The 17,189-nt window shown below is 35.3% G+C and overlaps 1 protein-coding gene and 1 pseudogene across 1 annotated transcript; both read right to left on the reverse strand.

Moving 5' to 3' along the window:
* Positions 1-852: 852 nt before the first annotated feature.
* LOC111893005 (serine/threonine-protein kinase PCRK2) lies at positions 853-2,627 on the reverse strand. The gene is made up of 3 exons (XM_023889081.2): positions 2,214-2,627; positions 1,862-2,125; positions 853-1,776 (listed from the first exon to the last, which is right to left on the reverse strand). Exons 1-3 carry the CDS (start codon positions 2,505-2,507, stop codon positions 1,117-1,119), a joined length of 1,218 nt encoding a protein of 405 aa, XP_023744849.1. The 5' UTR covers positions 2,508-2,627; the 3' UTR covers positions 853-1,116.
* An 11,928-nt stretch (positions 2,628-14,555) lies between these two features.
* Positions 14,556-16,766, reverse strand: LOC111893006 (serine/threonine-protein kinase PCRK2-like; annotated as a pseudogene).
* Between the last annotated feature and the right edge of the window lie 423 nt (positions 16,767-17,189).

The raw sequence follows: 17,189 nt of genomic DNA on the forward strand, positions 1-17,189 counted from the left end.
GTTTCAACATTTTTTTTGGAATTTGTCCCGATTTTAAAATGCACATAACCACTCATATGAAGTCGGAATGACTTGTTTCTTTTTTTATCATGTAATTTAGTGTTTGTACTTCAATTTAGAATGTAAAAAGTCATAATTTGGTTAAATATTGAATCATTTACAAGCTCCTGGAGATAACATAACATCTATAATATTTCAACCGGTTTTAGTTTGAAAAATAACCGCAAACCGGGACCGGAACCGACGGTTTAGTTCCCGGTTCTTATAATATAGAAAAACGAGTTCCGGTCTAAAGTTCATCCCTAGCTAAATGTACACTACGAGATTTACAAATGGGTCTATGACTATACATAAACTAATATGATGTTATTCATATTCATATCAAGAAACATACATATGACTTATATAAGATCGGTCCATGCTTTATATTCGATGATATCAAAACAAATGATGAGTAGGACGACAAGTCATTTATCTTTAAAAACTATTAATTTTTATTAATTTTAGCAAGACTTTAAAGTAAGTAAAATATGTCCATACTCGTCTGAGATTTTCGACGGATGTGCCAGGGGCGTTTCGTTCATCCATCACTAATCCATCGCAAACGGCAAATGTCTGATACTCATTTAATGCGTAGCATCTCTCTTTTGATTGATCGTCTAATCAATCCTATACCCTTCATAAGAATTTCAAATCCGATATCTTTTGTTTCACGAGACTGACCATGGCCCAATATATCGATACATATATAACAGAATATGAAGTTATAGATCTTGGGCGCTTATGCAAGGCCCATCGATGTATATGAGCCGAATGAATGGAGCCACATTAATTGGGTTCAACACCAAAATGCACTTCAAACTTGACAGCGTATTTCCGGAGTAACATACAAATGAATATGGAACATCAAGATCAATGTATAACTCAAATAGACCAATGATGAATATTTAAACGATAACAATTGTAATGCACAAGGGCTATACACGTTCTGTTCACTTATGTCAAAGATGCAAACACATAAATATGTGTTTATGAAATGTCTATTTACCTCTCACCGCCTTCACTGCTCCAAGAGACAGAAAGCAAGTGCTTATTTGGTTGATGGCGGCATTAATGTCATTTGCTAATTGTCACGCGTACACAAGAACAAACCTTTCTAAACCAAGATTTCAAGAGCTTTGAAAGCCGTGTCACTGGGACTATACTCTTGGAAGTTGATGCAGGATTGGTTACTTTTAATGGTACCCCAACGACTACATTAACAGGCTCTATACTGGGAGCTGGTGCAGAACTAGTTAATTGTGATGGAACCCCAGTGACTCCAATAACCAGTTCTAGGACCTCACTCATCTTTAGCCTTGACATCGGGTTCTTTTTTAAGCAAAGTTCAGCTATAGTGACTAACGCCTGTGCTGACTTGAGTGAATATATACCTTCAAGTCTTGGATCAATGATAGGCTGGAGATTTTTGGATTGTACGTAGGGTAGCACCCATTCTAGAAGCTTCTGCTCGTTTTTAGGTTGATTCCTATCGAATGGTTGCCTACCCGTGATAAGTTCATATAGAAAGACCCCGTAACTCCATACGTCGCTCTTGGATGACATATGCCCTGTATGGATGTACTCTGGAGCCACATATGCCATTGTTTCTATGAGGTCATGGTCATCAATGTCTCCTCTTTGAGAACCTACCATAGCCACCCCAAGATCCGAAAGCTTAGCATTCCATTGATCATCTAGATGGAGCTTGGAAGAATTGAAATACCTGAAAAGAATCTACAAAAAAAAATCAACGTTTTGTGTCTTGTTTGTATAAGCATGTCCATTTCTAAACTAGTTTTTCCCTAATTTTACTGGATACCTGAATGTCCATTCCTTCATGTAGATATGCCAAGCCACATGCAGCATCTTGAGCTACTTTCAGTCTCATGTCCCATGAGAGAGGTGTGTCAGATTTTGTAGATAAATGGTCCCTCACGCTTCGGTTAGACATGTATTTGTAGACTAAAAGCAGTTGCATACTTTTTCTTTCATTTTCTTCAGCACAATAACCAACTAGTTTTACAAGGTTTGGATGGTCACACACCCCAAGAAAATGAACCTCAGATAACCAATCTTTGTGATCCTGTTTGCAATATAATCAAGATTATCAATAAAACTCAGACATATAATTAATCATGATGCAAAGTCAAAGTTGACGGAGAGAAACTTGCCTTCGTTACTCCTTTGAGGTGCTTTACAATGACCTCGATCTTATCAAAAGGGTGTTCCAAACTCTTGACCATGCCCTTATATACACTTCCATATCTACCGTTTCCAATCTTCCAAGAACTGCGAAAATTATTAGTTGCGACCTTGAGCTCCGCGACTGTGAAAACCCTCAAACTGTTTGGTTTTCCGGCCAAGTTTGAGGATACTGACGACCTCGGTTTTGTTAGAGTTCTTGATTCATTTGCGATCTTCCTACTGTCATCATCGAACGAGAAACATCGGCAATAAAACACCATTCTTGGTTCAAATCATTGAATTTAGAAAACCAGATTTAGAAAAAAGTTCCATGGAAATTTGACCATGAAAGATTGAAAGCAAGTGGAAATGTCCTTGCCAACCATGCAGTTGACTCTTTATTCTTAACAAACACTCTTTATATTGGGAATAGTTTGTTTTTTTTTTTTTTTTTGTTTTGTTTTTTTTTTTTTCCTGAAATTGCCATAATTAACGGGATGGATTGTGTATACCAAGTAAACGCTCAACTTATTTTATGTTATAGATTCTCTATTATAATTCATTACAAATTTTCTTTATCATATCATATTCTTGTTCTTGTTATTATATTACTATCATATAATATAAAATCTATATATTATCAATATCAATGCTATTAGAATAATTATACTCTATATCAATTTATATATGAAAATAGTTTTCAACTATACGATTGTATTATTATTCATATACAAAGCAACTAGTCATTTATTTTAGCTTGAAATTTCAAAATATAATACATAAGTTTATCTTTAATTTATATAAACCGTAAAATACACTTCTTTCAAGAAATATGAGCATTAGTGGCAACGCAAACTTTTAACGTCGACAAATAACTTTCTCGTTATTTTTCGCTGATAACGGTGTACGTCACCACTAAAATAAAGCGTCGCCGTTAATGCTCACACGTCATCGATCCATGTCAATAGCTAAGATGAAATCATAGCCATCTATTTAGTCCTAATCCAGCGGCAGAAAATCCACATCGTCTCCAACCTTTAGCGACAATGTTTTACCAGCGACATCGTCGCCGCTAATATCCAAAAAAATACCGCCAAAATTCCCTCCAACGTTGCCGTCGTTATTACGCTTCTTGTCGCCGCAATTGCTAGCCGTCGCCGCTAATGCTCGTTGCAGATAATATCATTTCTTCTTTCCGAGTTCTGTCATGCTTTTCATTGTTCCTTCCAACTCAAATTGTTGCGATTGCGACAATCTTTTACAAATTCTGAAGCTTCCATCGACATCCAACACACCGACGACCCAAACAGCATCACCGGCAACCTACCTTATCACCAACGACGTTCTACAATGGCGATTCCACCCCATTTCCGGTTACAACTAGTTGCTGTGAGTTTTTTTTTTTTTTTTTTTTTCGTTTTTTTTCTATTTTGGCTTTTCGATTTATCCTCACCCCCACTGAATGTACATGTTTGTTGAAGGAATTTCGACATCCTGGAGTTTGTTTCCCAGAATTTGAAGATCCCCACCACCACCGCCACTTTGTTGTCGGAAATTCTCATCATAGCCACCACAAAAAAGGTTTATATATATATATATATATATATATATATATATATATATATATATATATATATATATATATATATATATATAATTTGTTGATTTTATTTGTATATATGATGTGTATTTTTATGTGTATGATGCATGTATATGTATATGTGTAATATGTTGGTTTTTTTAATATTTGTATGTGGACGGAAACTACAATGCTATAATGAAAAAATGATAAAAAAAACCAAAGTAGGATGCTATAATGTGATGTGTATTATTTTTATATATGTGTAACTGTATGTATAGAAATTATGTATGTAGTTTGTGTGTTTGTATGCAATTTGGATGCTATAACGCTATAGATGAAAAAAAAGAAAAAAAAGTAGGATGCTATAATAGAAAACATTATTTTTTTATATGTATATTTGTATGTATAGAAAATTATAAATGTAGTTTGTGTATTTGTATACAATTTGGAAACTATAACGCTATAGATGAAAAAAAATGAAAAAAAAACAAAGTAGGATGCTATAATGGAAAGTATTATTTTTGTATATGTATTTATATGCAATTTGGAAACTACAATGCTATAATGAAAAATATGAAAAAAAAAAGTAGGATGCTATAGCAGAAAGTGTATTATTTTTGTATATGCAATATGTGTAACTTTTATTCATATTGTAATTTTGCATATTGACTTTTATTCATATTGTGTTTCTATATTGTACATCTTGTAATTTTGAAGGCTATATATGGGGTTTAGTTGGGCGGTACTCTTCTACATGATGTCAGATGTTATGGGCCTAGGACATGGAGGTGATGGAGTCGGGGATCCACCACGTCCAGTAGGCTTTGGTTGTAGACAACACATACATAATGGCAAGTCTTATTATGATATATTTATTAGCTATTTTTATTCATTTATTATAAGCTATCGTGGCCAGTGTTGTAAATATCGACCTAGGCGGCCGATTAATTGGCGCTTAGGCGCTTGGTGGTCCTCCCACGAAAACATTTATACCTAATCGGTCTCTATAATCGGACGTGGTCAAAGTCGGTCAAAGGCGGAGATAATCGGGTCTAGGCGGGTCTAGGCGCCTTAATCGGTCAACTGGTCAAGGTAAATTTAAAAACATTTAAGGGTTAAATTGTCAATTGCTGCTAGGGTTCCTTCCAATTTAGCCATTCCAGATTTCCATCGCATTCCATCTAAATTTCGTTTTTGAAATTCCCTCTATTGCTCAAGGAGCGAATGGAAGAATGAAGTGAACACCGACGTTGCTCCTTCTCCTACTCCGACACGATCTTCTTCTTCCAGTGAATGCCGTCGTCGTCACAGTCCTTAAAGTACACCAGTCGTTCCCTTCTAATGCTTCAACAACAGTCACTGTTTTGCGATTTTAGTTCTCCGATTACAGTCCGTCTAAATTGAATGCCGACCACATCTTGTATCGGTGTCTGCACCGGTGTCGCTATTTTGCGATTTTAGTTCTCCAACCACAGGTCATTCTCCATTTTTCCTTGTTTAATTGACAAATATTTCCAATTCTTAGCTTTTTACAACCATGGTATACTCGATTGAATGACCATTGTAATCAGATTGGTTTTGTATACCATGTGATCGATTGGTTTTGATATTGATATGTTAATTGATTATTGTATGTATCTATCAGTTGAGTGAGTATCCGTCGATTGGTTCCCTTTTCTCAGGTTTCTTCAATTTAATGTTTTCTCTCATAGGTTTGGTCTCCATACCATGTATGTTTGTTCAATATTTCCTTCTAGTGAATGTTTCTCTTGTATGAGTTGAAAGATTCAGTTGAGCTTCAATTATGTAATTAACTATCACCACCCAATCTAACTCCAGCTCAGTCAAATAAAGTCTACAATGCCCTTGCTCTTCTGCAGGTGCACCTTCTGTTATTCATACTACATCATTTTTTATTTCATTTTTAATGTTCCAAATCTTGATCCTATTGGTTGAATGGTAAATGATATACTTGTGTCATCTGTACGCAGATGATGATGAAAATCATTTAATTATGTGGTTGAGATCAATAATACAACTAGTGCTAGTCATAATCATAAATGCTCCTTTTTTTTTTGTAGTGTGTGGCTTCACATCCAGACACGAAAATGCTGTTCTTGAATGGTAATTGTAAAATGTAAGTTGTAATTTGGTTTCTTCATGAATACTATACCTACCTTTTGCAGTTAGGAATGTAAGTGTATGATTGAGTTAACAAGTTTTCATAAAGTCTTTAGATGTGATGTATTAAGGATCAAAAGGATGTTTTTTGAAAGATTAATCCCTTGACCCCGGTCCACCGCCGAGCCTATGTCGAGCGTTTTCTGCAACCTTGGTCGTGACTAATATTTTTAATTATATTTTTTAATTGAGATTCTTAAAAAAAGAAGAGGTCAATAAAAAACATTCAACTATCAAAGCTAATACGGGAAAACAAGGGAAAGCCCGTAGATTTGGATTTCGACAGGGAGCTCACATATTCCCGTGTCGGGCAGTGTGGTAATTTGTTTACCCATGAGATTGGGAGGTATATGTGGATGAACATCCCTTTGAGCATATATGGTTGGGACAATGTTTCCCCAATTTTATGGAATGCCACAGTCGTACATCTAAAAGTAACTTGGATATTATTTTAAGTCTAGTTGTGATTGGTATTTAATTAGTTAAATTTTTTGTATTTGTAGAATAAGTTTGAATTGGATAAGGTTAACCTGGATACTGAACGTGCTCAGTTGTTGCAGAGCATTGATGCGACTCTACAAAAAATTAAAGATGCTGGAAAGTAAAGCGCATACTTATTTTCAGAATTTCGAGGGGCTTGCAAATATCCCAAGGGGATTAGCCTCCCCAAGGGTATGTCACATGAAAATTTGGTGTAAGTTGTCAAAACATTTTTAAACCCCCGAATTTTTAAAGCGTTCGACGTCAAACAAAGGAGTCTTTGTACAACAAAAAGTTATAAACAGAGGGGGTTTGTGCTCTTATAGCAATGTCTATTTCAAAGAAGTAAGTTATGGTATATTTGACTGTTTATTTAAATTATAATTAGTCTCACTTTTAATGTTAAATAGGACATCACTCGAATCGAAGCATTTGGTAAGGCTAATACCGATAGTCAATGGGTATCTAGTAGTCATACAGTCGAGCAATAATATGTAAGTAGTTAATTTGTATTTTCATATAAGTGTTTATATCGTTAATGGATATTTAGTAATCTAATTTTTATAATGTTTATCATTTTTTGGAAATACAAAATGCTTTACTCCATGAGATCAGTCAACAAACTCAAGCTTCTTCTGAAGCCAGCGGTCTAACACCAAAGGATATACAAAATTGTTTTGAAAAACTATTTGGTGTTCGACGAGGCCATATGAGAGGCATCAGGCAATAACCTTCTATGGTTTTGTCTATATACGATCAAGAACAACCACCAACATAGCCACCACAATAATCATAAGTAATTGTTAGTTTAAGTGAATTTGAAAAGTACAATGTTGTAATGGAAAACTGAAAAAAAAAGTAGGATGCTATAATCATCATTACCTTAATTGTAAAGTAGAATGTTATAATGATATGTGGGTAATTGTTAGTTTAGTATAGTTTAATGCTACAATAGAAAAATGAAAAAAAAATTAAAATGCTATAATGTATATGCAATATTGTGTATGATGTAGTTCAGTTATAATTTAATATATTGGTACCTTGTAGTTTGGTAATTTTTGGAAAGTATAATGCTATAATGGAAAAATTAAAAAAAAAAGTACAATGCTATAATGTATATGCAATATTGTGTATGATGTATGTTTAATTGTATTTGGAAAGTAGAATGTTATAATGATATGTTGGTATTTTATAGCTTGGTAATTTTTGGAAAGTATAACGCTATAATGGAAATAAAGTATATAACGTATATGTAATTTTGTGTATGGTGTGTGTATAAGTGTATTTGGAAAGTCGAATGCTATATTGATATGTTGGTATTTTTATAACATCCAAAAAAAATTAGAGCCAAAATTTTTGTTTTTGTAATGATAAAACCATCAACCAAACATTGTTTATAGAAATTGTAAAGGAAATCAGAGTATATCAACAATCATCCAAAAATACATCCGAGTCAAGTAGAGCTAAAAATCATGGTGTGAGCATTGCGATCATCCTGAGCTCTTCCCCTTCGAACCGGAAGTATTTAAAACATAAACTGAAAACTATAAACACAAAACATAATGAGTTCCCCAAAGTACCTCATACCATACATAGACGTCAGCTCAAGGCTGTACTAGGTCTATTTCACCCCCGAGTTTATTTCACCCTCAAGTCTATATTAACTCTTATGTCATCACAAGGCTGCACCAGGTCTATTTCACCGCTGTGTCCATTTCACCCCCGAGTCTATTTCAACTCAATTTGTATTTTTCGACCGTAATGGTTTATTTCACCCCCAGGTCTCTTTCACCCTACATACATATAGCAAACATACACAAACATATAGATATACATGCATACAACAAGAGTCACAAAGACCACAAGCACATATAATCCATAGTGAACTACAGTATACTAAGCAAACTCACATCGATCCGTTTCTAAACAAATAGATGCTTGGGCTACTGAACCGGAGAATCCCCACACTAACCAATCAAATACAACCTTAATTAATAATTAGGTCATAAACCATAATCGATACTTTAATTCACTAACCCCGACTCCTAGGATAAAAGACCATTTTACCCTTCCCCTTAATTGGCTCAATTAACTGTGTCCCAAACCTAAAAAAAACCCGAAGCCCAAAATGCTCCAAATCTATAAAGGCCTAAGGCCTAACAATCGTTCGACTCAATAAATTTTTTTGGCCCAACAAGAGCCCAAAACCTAGAGTCCAAAAGTGGACCAAAACCAAAAGCCCAAAATGGCCCCCCAGATGAGTACACTCACCGTACTACCTGGGTACGCCCATCGTACAACTTCTAGGCCAAAGACTTACAGGGCCTCATCTAGGTACGCTGGACTATGCTCGACATACGCCCTTGCTTGTCAAAACTCATTAAGCACTTAATGTTTTAAGTCCAAACATCCATTTTGCAGATCCAGACCTTGGGGAATCTCTTAAACAATAAAGTTACCAACTTGATGTCTTTGCATGGATTAAAGAGACTCAAACCCTAGATTTAGCATTCTACTTTCACCAAATGAGCATTAACCCATGCCTGGTTGATCTACAACCATCAAGATGCGAACTTTATGGACTTGGGACCTCAGAAACATCAAGAAGATCATCTCAAAACTTCTAGTGTCACACCCCCAAACCAAGGATGGCGGAAACGTCCAGGGGTGGAGGACTTCATGTATAGTATCACAACAACGTGTATAATAGTGTTCAAAGTAAATACAACCATCATAAATATAGTTGAAAAAGTTACACCAAAGTATATGTTTACATGTTTCAAAATCAATTACATTATGATGACAAAAATAAATTGTTGACGGTTTAACGTCCCATCCTCAAAGCGCTGTAGTTTTCCTGTTTCACTGATTTCCTGAGAATACAAGTAGTTTTGAAAAGTGTCAACAATTAAGTTGGTGAGTTCATAAGAGTTTTGTTGGAGTAGAAACCGTTTTTCCTTTTAAAATCGATAGAGTTTGATATCCAGAAAATCCAATATTTTCTTAGTTAAGTGCAAACAGAATATTCCTATATGATGTGTTAATGAACCCTAGATTGACCCATAGATTTCCCCTATAATCGTCCAGCGTATATAAGTTATATAAGATTTAAGTTAGATAAAACGTTGAATATAGTGGGTCTGCCCTAGGTCCACAACCCAACGAGGAACAGGAGATGAGGCGGGCACCACCAATTCTAAGCCAATCCAGACTAAATTCTTGTATGACTCAAGCATATACGCTCAACGATTATAGTTGAAGTCTAACAATGCGAAAATTTAATGTGAACTTAAACTATGCATACTATAGTTTACCAAAAGTGGTGGTGATGGTGAATATAACCTATACATATCATAGTTCACCGGAGAGTAATAGTGATTAGTGAACCTGAACTATGCATATTATAGCTTATCAAAAGTGGTGGTGATGGTGAATATAACCTATACATATCATAGTTCACCGGAGAGTAATAGTGATTAGTGAACTTGAACTATGCATATTATAGCTTATCAAAAGTGGTGGTGAATTCCTTTCTTGTAATTAAGTTCATAGGGTAGATGAAACATAAACTATACCTATTATAGTTTATCACTTTGTTTGTAATATATATTTACCAAAACTATACCGATTATAACTAGCGTGTTCGTTTGTGGGGGGTATAATGGCTTAACTATATTTATTATAGTTTATCATAATTATCCATAGTGGCAATAACTCTTTTGTATGTGTAAAACCTTTAATAATGTGTTTGTTATATAAATAACCCTAAACTATACCTATTATAGTTTATCAATTATTTGTGTGGGTAGTGAGCATAAGCCTTACTTGTCATAATTTACCAATGTTTATATTTTAATGGATATAGTCTTGTAATATCATTTATATATTTACCATACTTGTGGAGGTGTAAATCCATTTGTTTTCTGATGTATGTCTATATAAGAATACAAAATTGTCATATATTTCAACTACACATAATCACATAACGATGTATACCTTGCTAAACATGTTACAAGGTGAAATGAAATTTATAGTGTTTTTCTGTTAATAACATTTTCTGTAACTGTTATTGGAAAAATTGTAGAAAAATCATAAAATGTCCAAATCAAGTTCTGTAACTTCTGAGAGTTTGGAAAATGAGTCTAGTTTGTTCATAATTTTTATTATAATTTTTAATGACTTCTTACTTATGTGAAAAAGTCCATAATCACAGACTGGTCCGGACTGATGTTTGAAATGATAGGCAGTTTTGTAAAAATCACCATAAATTGTAGAAAAATCGTATGGAGATGTGCAAGTAGTCATTTTAAAGCTAAGAAGTGGAACTACATGCACCTAAAATAGTTTTGAAAACTAAAATGTTTAAGTTGTCCAAAACAGTCCGTGAATGGGGTTGAACTTTTCTGATGAAGGCTGTTAGAAAAGTGTAGTTATGTTCTTGGTGTTTTAACTTGTATTCACCCCCCCCCCCTCCCCCCCCCCCCCCCCCCAAAAAAAAAAAAAAAAAAACTTGAGAAAACATGAAAATGTAGGGGTATGAACTCACCTTAAGTGATTTTAGTAGGTAAGTGTTGAAGAAGAGAAGTGTTCAACCCAAGAACACTTGAAGAATCACTTGAAGATTCGAAGATCTAACACAATTATAATGGAGTTTGTGTAAGATATCCATGATTTGAGTGGAAATAATTGAGATAATCATAAAGAGAATGAATTATTCTTACCAAATGTGGAGGAAAACCCAAAGATCAGCCCTCAAATCTCGAGTTCTAGAGAGGGAAAGTGAGAGAGAAAAGAGTTTGCTCTTTTTAGTGAAAAGAGAGAAAATGAGAGAAATGAGGAGAGAGGATGAATATTCAGCTCCCAAAAATGTGGGAAGGAGTGATGATTGAGTGGAAAGGACATTGATGTGACCTAGGTAAGGTGGGGAGGTGTGGCTGGTCATAGAGTGGGTGTGGGAGTGGTTGCTTGTGTCATAAAGTAAAGCAAAGTCAACACTCCACCTCTTTGTACTTTACCCACTTGCTTTTATTATTTAAATAAAGATATTTATGAAAATATGATTAAATTGTGAATATTTAGGGTTTATTATGCTAAAATATGATTTTGGGTGAAAACCTCGCGTTAAAATAATTAAAAACGGGCCTTAAACGCAAAACTACGCGAAAACCGGGAGAAAATGAGTTCCCAGCGAGACCTCTCGGTCCGAGGCCGAGGTTCGGTCCCTAGGCCGAGGCTCGGTCCATGCTGAGGCTTGAGTCGGAAGCGAAAGGCGCGAGTCAGACGTGAGAAGCGAAGGGCGAGGGTCCGGTCCGAAGGCTCGGTCCGAAGGGTCAGTAGCGAAGGTGAGGTTCGGTTCGGAGATAAGAGGCGAGAATGTCAGAACCGAACGGACTGTAGTGAACAGTAGTGAACAGTACCTTCGGTTCGATTAGTGAACAGTACCTTCGGTTCGGATCAGCAGCCTTCTTCATCAGGAGGGTTCGGTTCCTAAGAGGGGTTTCGGTTCCTAAGAGGGGTTTCGGTTCCTAAGGTCCGTTTTTCGCGTAGACTTCCGTTTTTGGGCTGTTTTCGCCAACTTCGAGGGTCGGGATGCCACGAGTGATTATAGAAAGTTGGGAGAGATTTCGAGAGAGATTTGAGAGAGATTCCACATACTCAGAGAGATTTGGGAGAGATTTGACATTCTTGGAGAGATTTCACATACAAAGAGATATTTGGGAGAGATTTCACATACTTAGAGAGATTTGACATACTGAGAGATATTTGGGAGAGATTTCACATACTTAGAGAGATTTGGGAGAGATTTGACATACTTGGAGAGATTCCTCATACAAAGAGAGATTTGGGAGAGATTTCACATACTTAGAGAGATTTGGGAGAGATTTGACATACTTGGAGAGATTTCTCATACAAAGAGAGATTTGGGAGAGATTTCACATACTTGGAGAGATTTCTCATACAAAGAGAGATTTGGGAGAGATTTCACATACTTAGAGAGATTTGGGAGAGATTTGACATACTTGGAGAGATTCCTCATACAAAGAGAGATTTGGGAGAGATTTCACATACTTAGAGAGATTTGGGAGAGATTTCTCATAGAGAGAGATAAAGTGAAAACGATTGAGAGAGGTTTCATTGGTGACCTTTTTGAGTGTTCGGCTTCGCAATGTAGGGTCCGTAAGCCCCGTTAAGCCTTGTATAAGGATCTTGCATACTCCCGATGAGTATGCAACATTGTTTTATCGGTTTGGCTCGCCACGTACCACAGTTTTAGGTTAAGGAGATCTAGATGTACGCACTTTTCAATTTATGATTTCTCGATAGAATAGAGAGTTGTTTAGAAATTACATAACGTAAACTCTAATACTCATGGCAAATTGAGTTGACCGGTTTGACTTGTTGACTTTAGTTGACTTTGACTTGACTGAAAATTGACGGTTGTCACATCTAGAGTGACATTTACTCACTAGAACTCATTCATGGGACCACAATATGTCCAAAACTCCACTAGATCTAGATCTAAGCATAGAACAACCAAGGTGAAAACTTTATACCTCTATGAAGTTGATCAAGGTGAGTAAACTCTGGATCTACAAGCTCTAACTTGATCAATGCTCCTTCGCCAAGCTTATTCTTCTTCAAGATTCACCAAACACCCACCAAAACACACACACAAGAGTCAAATCTCTCAAAAATGGGTTAGGGTTTTGAAATAAGGCTTAAAGGGGCAATAGATGCTGGTAGTGAGAGAACCTTGGGGCATAAGGTTGTTTAACTAGGGTCCAAACCCTAAAAATTAGGGTTTGACCCCAGACCACGTATGCCCATCGTACTTGACGTACGCCCAGCGTACGCACAACCTCCAAAATTTTGCAAACAAATATCATTCCAAGGGTTAAAATGTAAAATACCTTGAATCGAGTGTTACAATTTTGTATTTTGGTAATTTTTAGAAAGTACAATGCTATTATGATATGTTGGTAATATATTTTGTTTTCTTTGTTGTTGGAAATACTGCAAACAATGGTTAAAGACCCGACCTCTAGTGCGACACTTGAAGACTGGTTTCGATCGTTGTCGTAACGAAATGAAAACGAAGGAAACGAAGGGAGTGATGAGGACGAGTAGCTACCTTTTTAGGATTTATGAAATGTTTTTGTTTGGGTTAGTATTTTGAATATGTTGCACCATGTTTGGATGAATATTTTGGATCGGAAATAGCATTAAGTGTGGTTAATGTTTCGAACTATTTTTCTGCAAAATAAAGTTTCGTAACAGTTTTTATACATGTTATATTGTGTTTTATAATTTTAATGTTAAATGCAAAAATAAATAAATAAATAAATAAAATACTATTAGCGGCGATGAGTGGATATTAGTGGCGACTTTGTGCATTAATGGCGACATAACATTTGCGGTGACGGTGAACATTAACGGTGACATATGGAACATTTGCAGCGAGTCAATAATGACGACTTTTAGTGGCAATACGTCGCCACAAAAGGCTTTAGCGACAACATACCTAGCTTCTAGCGATGACGTCTGTCGCCGCTAATGCTCGTGTTTCTTATAATGATATAACTCATTATTTATTATGTAACTCGAAAATTTAAAAGTATAATTTATCGTCTTCTATCAAACATTTAAATTTTTTAAGATTTAAGTTTCACTTCTCATGCAATTTGAAAATGAGAGAGAACTTCTATTAAATTCTAAAAATTAATTACTCATCACTTTGCTTATGCAACATCCAAGTTAAAAAAAAATAATAATAATCCATCACATATTCTTCAACTATAATAAATTTAAAAAAATAACATGCCACTTGTTATACAAGTTGCAATAAAGAGAATGATCCTATCACTTTCTATTTTCTAATTACTACGCTCTACAATCAAGATCATTCAACATCTACAATAACTCTTTCACATGTTTCCTACAAATCGAATGACAAGTTTTCATCTATAGCTATCAAAGAAAACCAAATGTGATGAAAATGAGAAATTTGTCCGCTAACAAAACATGAGGATCATATACTCTTCAAAAAATTTCAAACTCAATTTCTTTTGTTTCATGAGACTGAAGATGACCAATATGTAGTGATATATCTTGCGCACCTATGCAAGCGACGTACACATCGATACACATTCGAATGGAGCCACATGGGGTTTGACCCCAAAATGCACTGCAAACTTGACAGCGTATTTTGGACCAATATACAAATGAATTGAGAACATCAAGATCAATGTATAACTCAAAATAGACCAATGATAAAAAATAATAATAATAACAGTTGTAATGCACAATGCACGCTCCATTCACTTATGTCAAAGACGCAAATACATAATAAAACTTGCAGGTGTTTATGCAATGTCTATTTACCTCTCTCCACGTTCACTGCTCCACAAGACAGAAAGCAGGTGCTTATTTGGTTGATGGCGACATGAATGTTATTTCTTACTTGCTATGCAGACACAACAACAAGCCTTGCTAAACCAAGATTTCAAAAGTTTTGAACTCTTGGGAGCTGGTGTCGGATTGGTTACTTGTGATGGAACCCCAGTGACTCCATTAACAAGTTCTAAGACCTCACTCATCTTTAGCCTTGATCTCGAGTTCCTTTTTAAGCAAAGATCGGCTATAGTGACTAACGCCTGTGCTGACTTCATAGAGCACGTACCTTCAAGTCTCGGATCGATGATAGGCTGGAGATTTTTGGAGTGTACGTAGGGTTTCACCCATTCTATAAGCTTCTGCTCGTTTTGAGGCGGATTCCTTTCCACTGGTTTCCTACCCGTGATAAGTTCATATAGAAAGACCCCGTAGCTCCATACATCACTCTTGGATGACACTTTCCCTGTTAGAATGTAAATATGCCACGTTTCCTACAAACGCATCAGTTTCTCCTTCTTGAGAACCTATTCGAGCCACCCCAAGATCCGAAAGCTTAGCATTCCATTGATTGTCTAGGAGGAGCCTGGAAGAACTGAAATCCCTAAAAAGAATCTACAAAAAAACCAAAGTTAACGTCTTGTAAGCATGATGCATGCCCATTTGTAAACTACTTTTTTCCTTTGTTATCGTATGGGGAGGCATTTAAACTACCTGAATGTCCATTCCCTCATGTAGATATGCGAGGCCACGGGCAGCATCTTGAGCCACTTTCAGTCTCATGGTCCATGAAAGAGTTGATTCAGACATTGTAGACAAATGATCCCTCACGCTTTTGTTAGGCATGTAATTGTAGACTAATAGCAGCTGTACTATTCCTCTTTCATCGTCTTTCACACAGTAACCAACTAGTTTGACGAGGTTTGGATGCTCAACTACCCCCAAAAAGTTAACCTCATCTAACCAGTTGTGTTCCTGTTGCAACATAGTTAAGATTTTCAATGAAACCCAAACGCATAACGAGTTATGAATGGATAAATTAGCCCAATCAACATGGCAATGCAAAGGTAAAAAAAACTGGTAAGATTTTGACTAAAAAGCTCTTTAAAAATATACTAATACCAACTATTTATTAGTTGTGTTTCTCCATCGTTTTGCTGGGATATAATTAATAAACTAGGGGATGTAAATTGTTGCAAAAACAGAATCCATAACAAACTACGAATTAATGGAAACCCGTTGGATGCTAAATCAATCTTCAAACAAGCAATGTAAATCAGTTTTGCACTTGAAATTCATCTGAACTTAAAAAAAATACAAACATAAAGGCATTGGTCATGTTAATTCGAACTTAGAAAGAAAAAAAAAAGTTGAGGCAGACAAACTTGCCTTCGTTACTCGTTTGGCGTACTTGATAGCAACCTGTATCTTATTAAAAGGATGTTCCAAACTCTTAACCACACCCTTATATATGCTTCCATATCTACCTTCTCCAATCTTCCTAGCACTACTGAAATTATCAGTTGTTGCCTCGAGCTGAGCGACTGTGAAAACCCTCAATGAGTTTGGTTTTCCGGGCAAGTTTGAGGATGCTGATGAAGCACTAGCAGTATAAAAAGTTTGGGCTGAAGACGATTGTGTTTGACTTTCGGATTCATATTCGATCTCTTCGGTTGAAGTCGATTCTGTTTTAGTTCTGGGTTCATATTTAATCTCTTCCTCTTCTCCAAACGAGAAACAACGCCAATAAAACACCATTTTTGATTCAAATCAACTTCAAAAGGCCAGAATTTAAGAAAAAGATCAATGGAAAATTTGAAGGTGAAAGTAAGGGGAAGTTTCCTTTCCAGCCATATAATTGACTTTCTAATTTTTATTCGTAACAAAACACTCTCTTCTATTTTGGGAATTTGTTTTCTGAAATTACGATAATTTACTAGTGAAGTTATATATGGTTCTGTATACCAAAACTATCAATTTATTTAAGATTTTAGATTCCCTATCATTACAATCTATTTTTAATCATAGACATTAGACAGTATGATAATATGACAATTTTAAATTTGGTGGTAGGAGTTTTTAATTTTGGGTTAAATAAAAAAATTTAAATCCAAACCTACTTTCTAACAATTTTTTTTTAGATTTTAATAAAATGAATAAAATACTTTTTAAAATAAATAAATCATGTCTATATTTTTTGTAATTATCAAAAACGATTAAATATACATATATTTTAACAGTTATTATCACTTTATTATTTCAAACAAAATATATTTTATATAATTAAATAATAGAAGTAAATGAAATAATAGAAGTAAATGAATTTAAT

This window comes from Lactuca sativa, chromosome 1 (genome assembly GCF_002870075.4).
Source record: "Lactuca sativa cultivar Salinas chromosome 1, Lsat_Salinas_v11, whole genome shotgun sequence".
Classification (NCBI taxonomy): domain Eukaryota; kingdom Viridiplantae; phylum Streptophyta; class Magnoliopsida; order Asterales; family Asteraceae; genus Lactuca; species Lactuca sativa.

What these genes read in the sequence shown, in the direction of transcription:
- LOC111893005 (XM_023889081.2), bottom strand. Translation starts at nt 2,507, where the DNA reads ATGGTGTTTTATTGCCGATGTTTCTCGTTCGATGATGACAGTAGGAAG. An exon ending in ACCTCAAAGGAGTAACGAAG is followed by an intron (nt 2,126 to 2,213) that starts GCAAGTTTCTCT and finishes TATTGCAAACAG; the next exon opens with GATCACAAAGATTGGTTATC. An exon ending in ATGAAGGAATGGACATTCAG is followed by an intron (nt 1,777 to 1,861) that starts GTATCCAGTAAA and finishes TTTTTTTTGTAG; the next exon opens with ATTCTTTTCAGGTATTTCAA.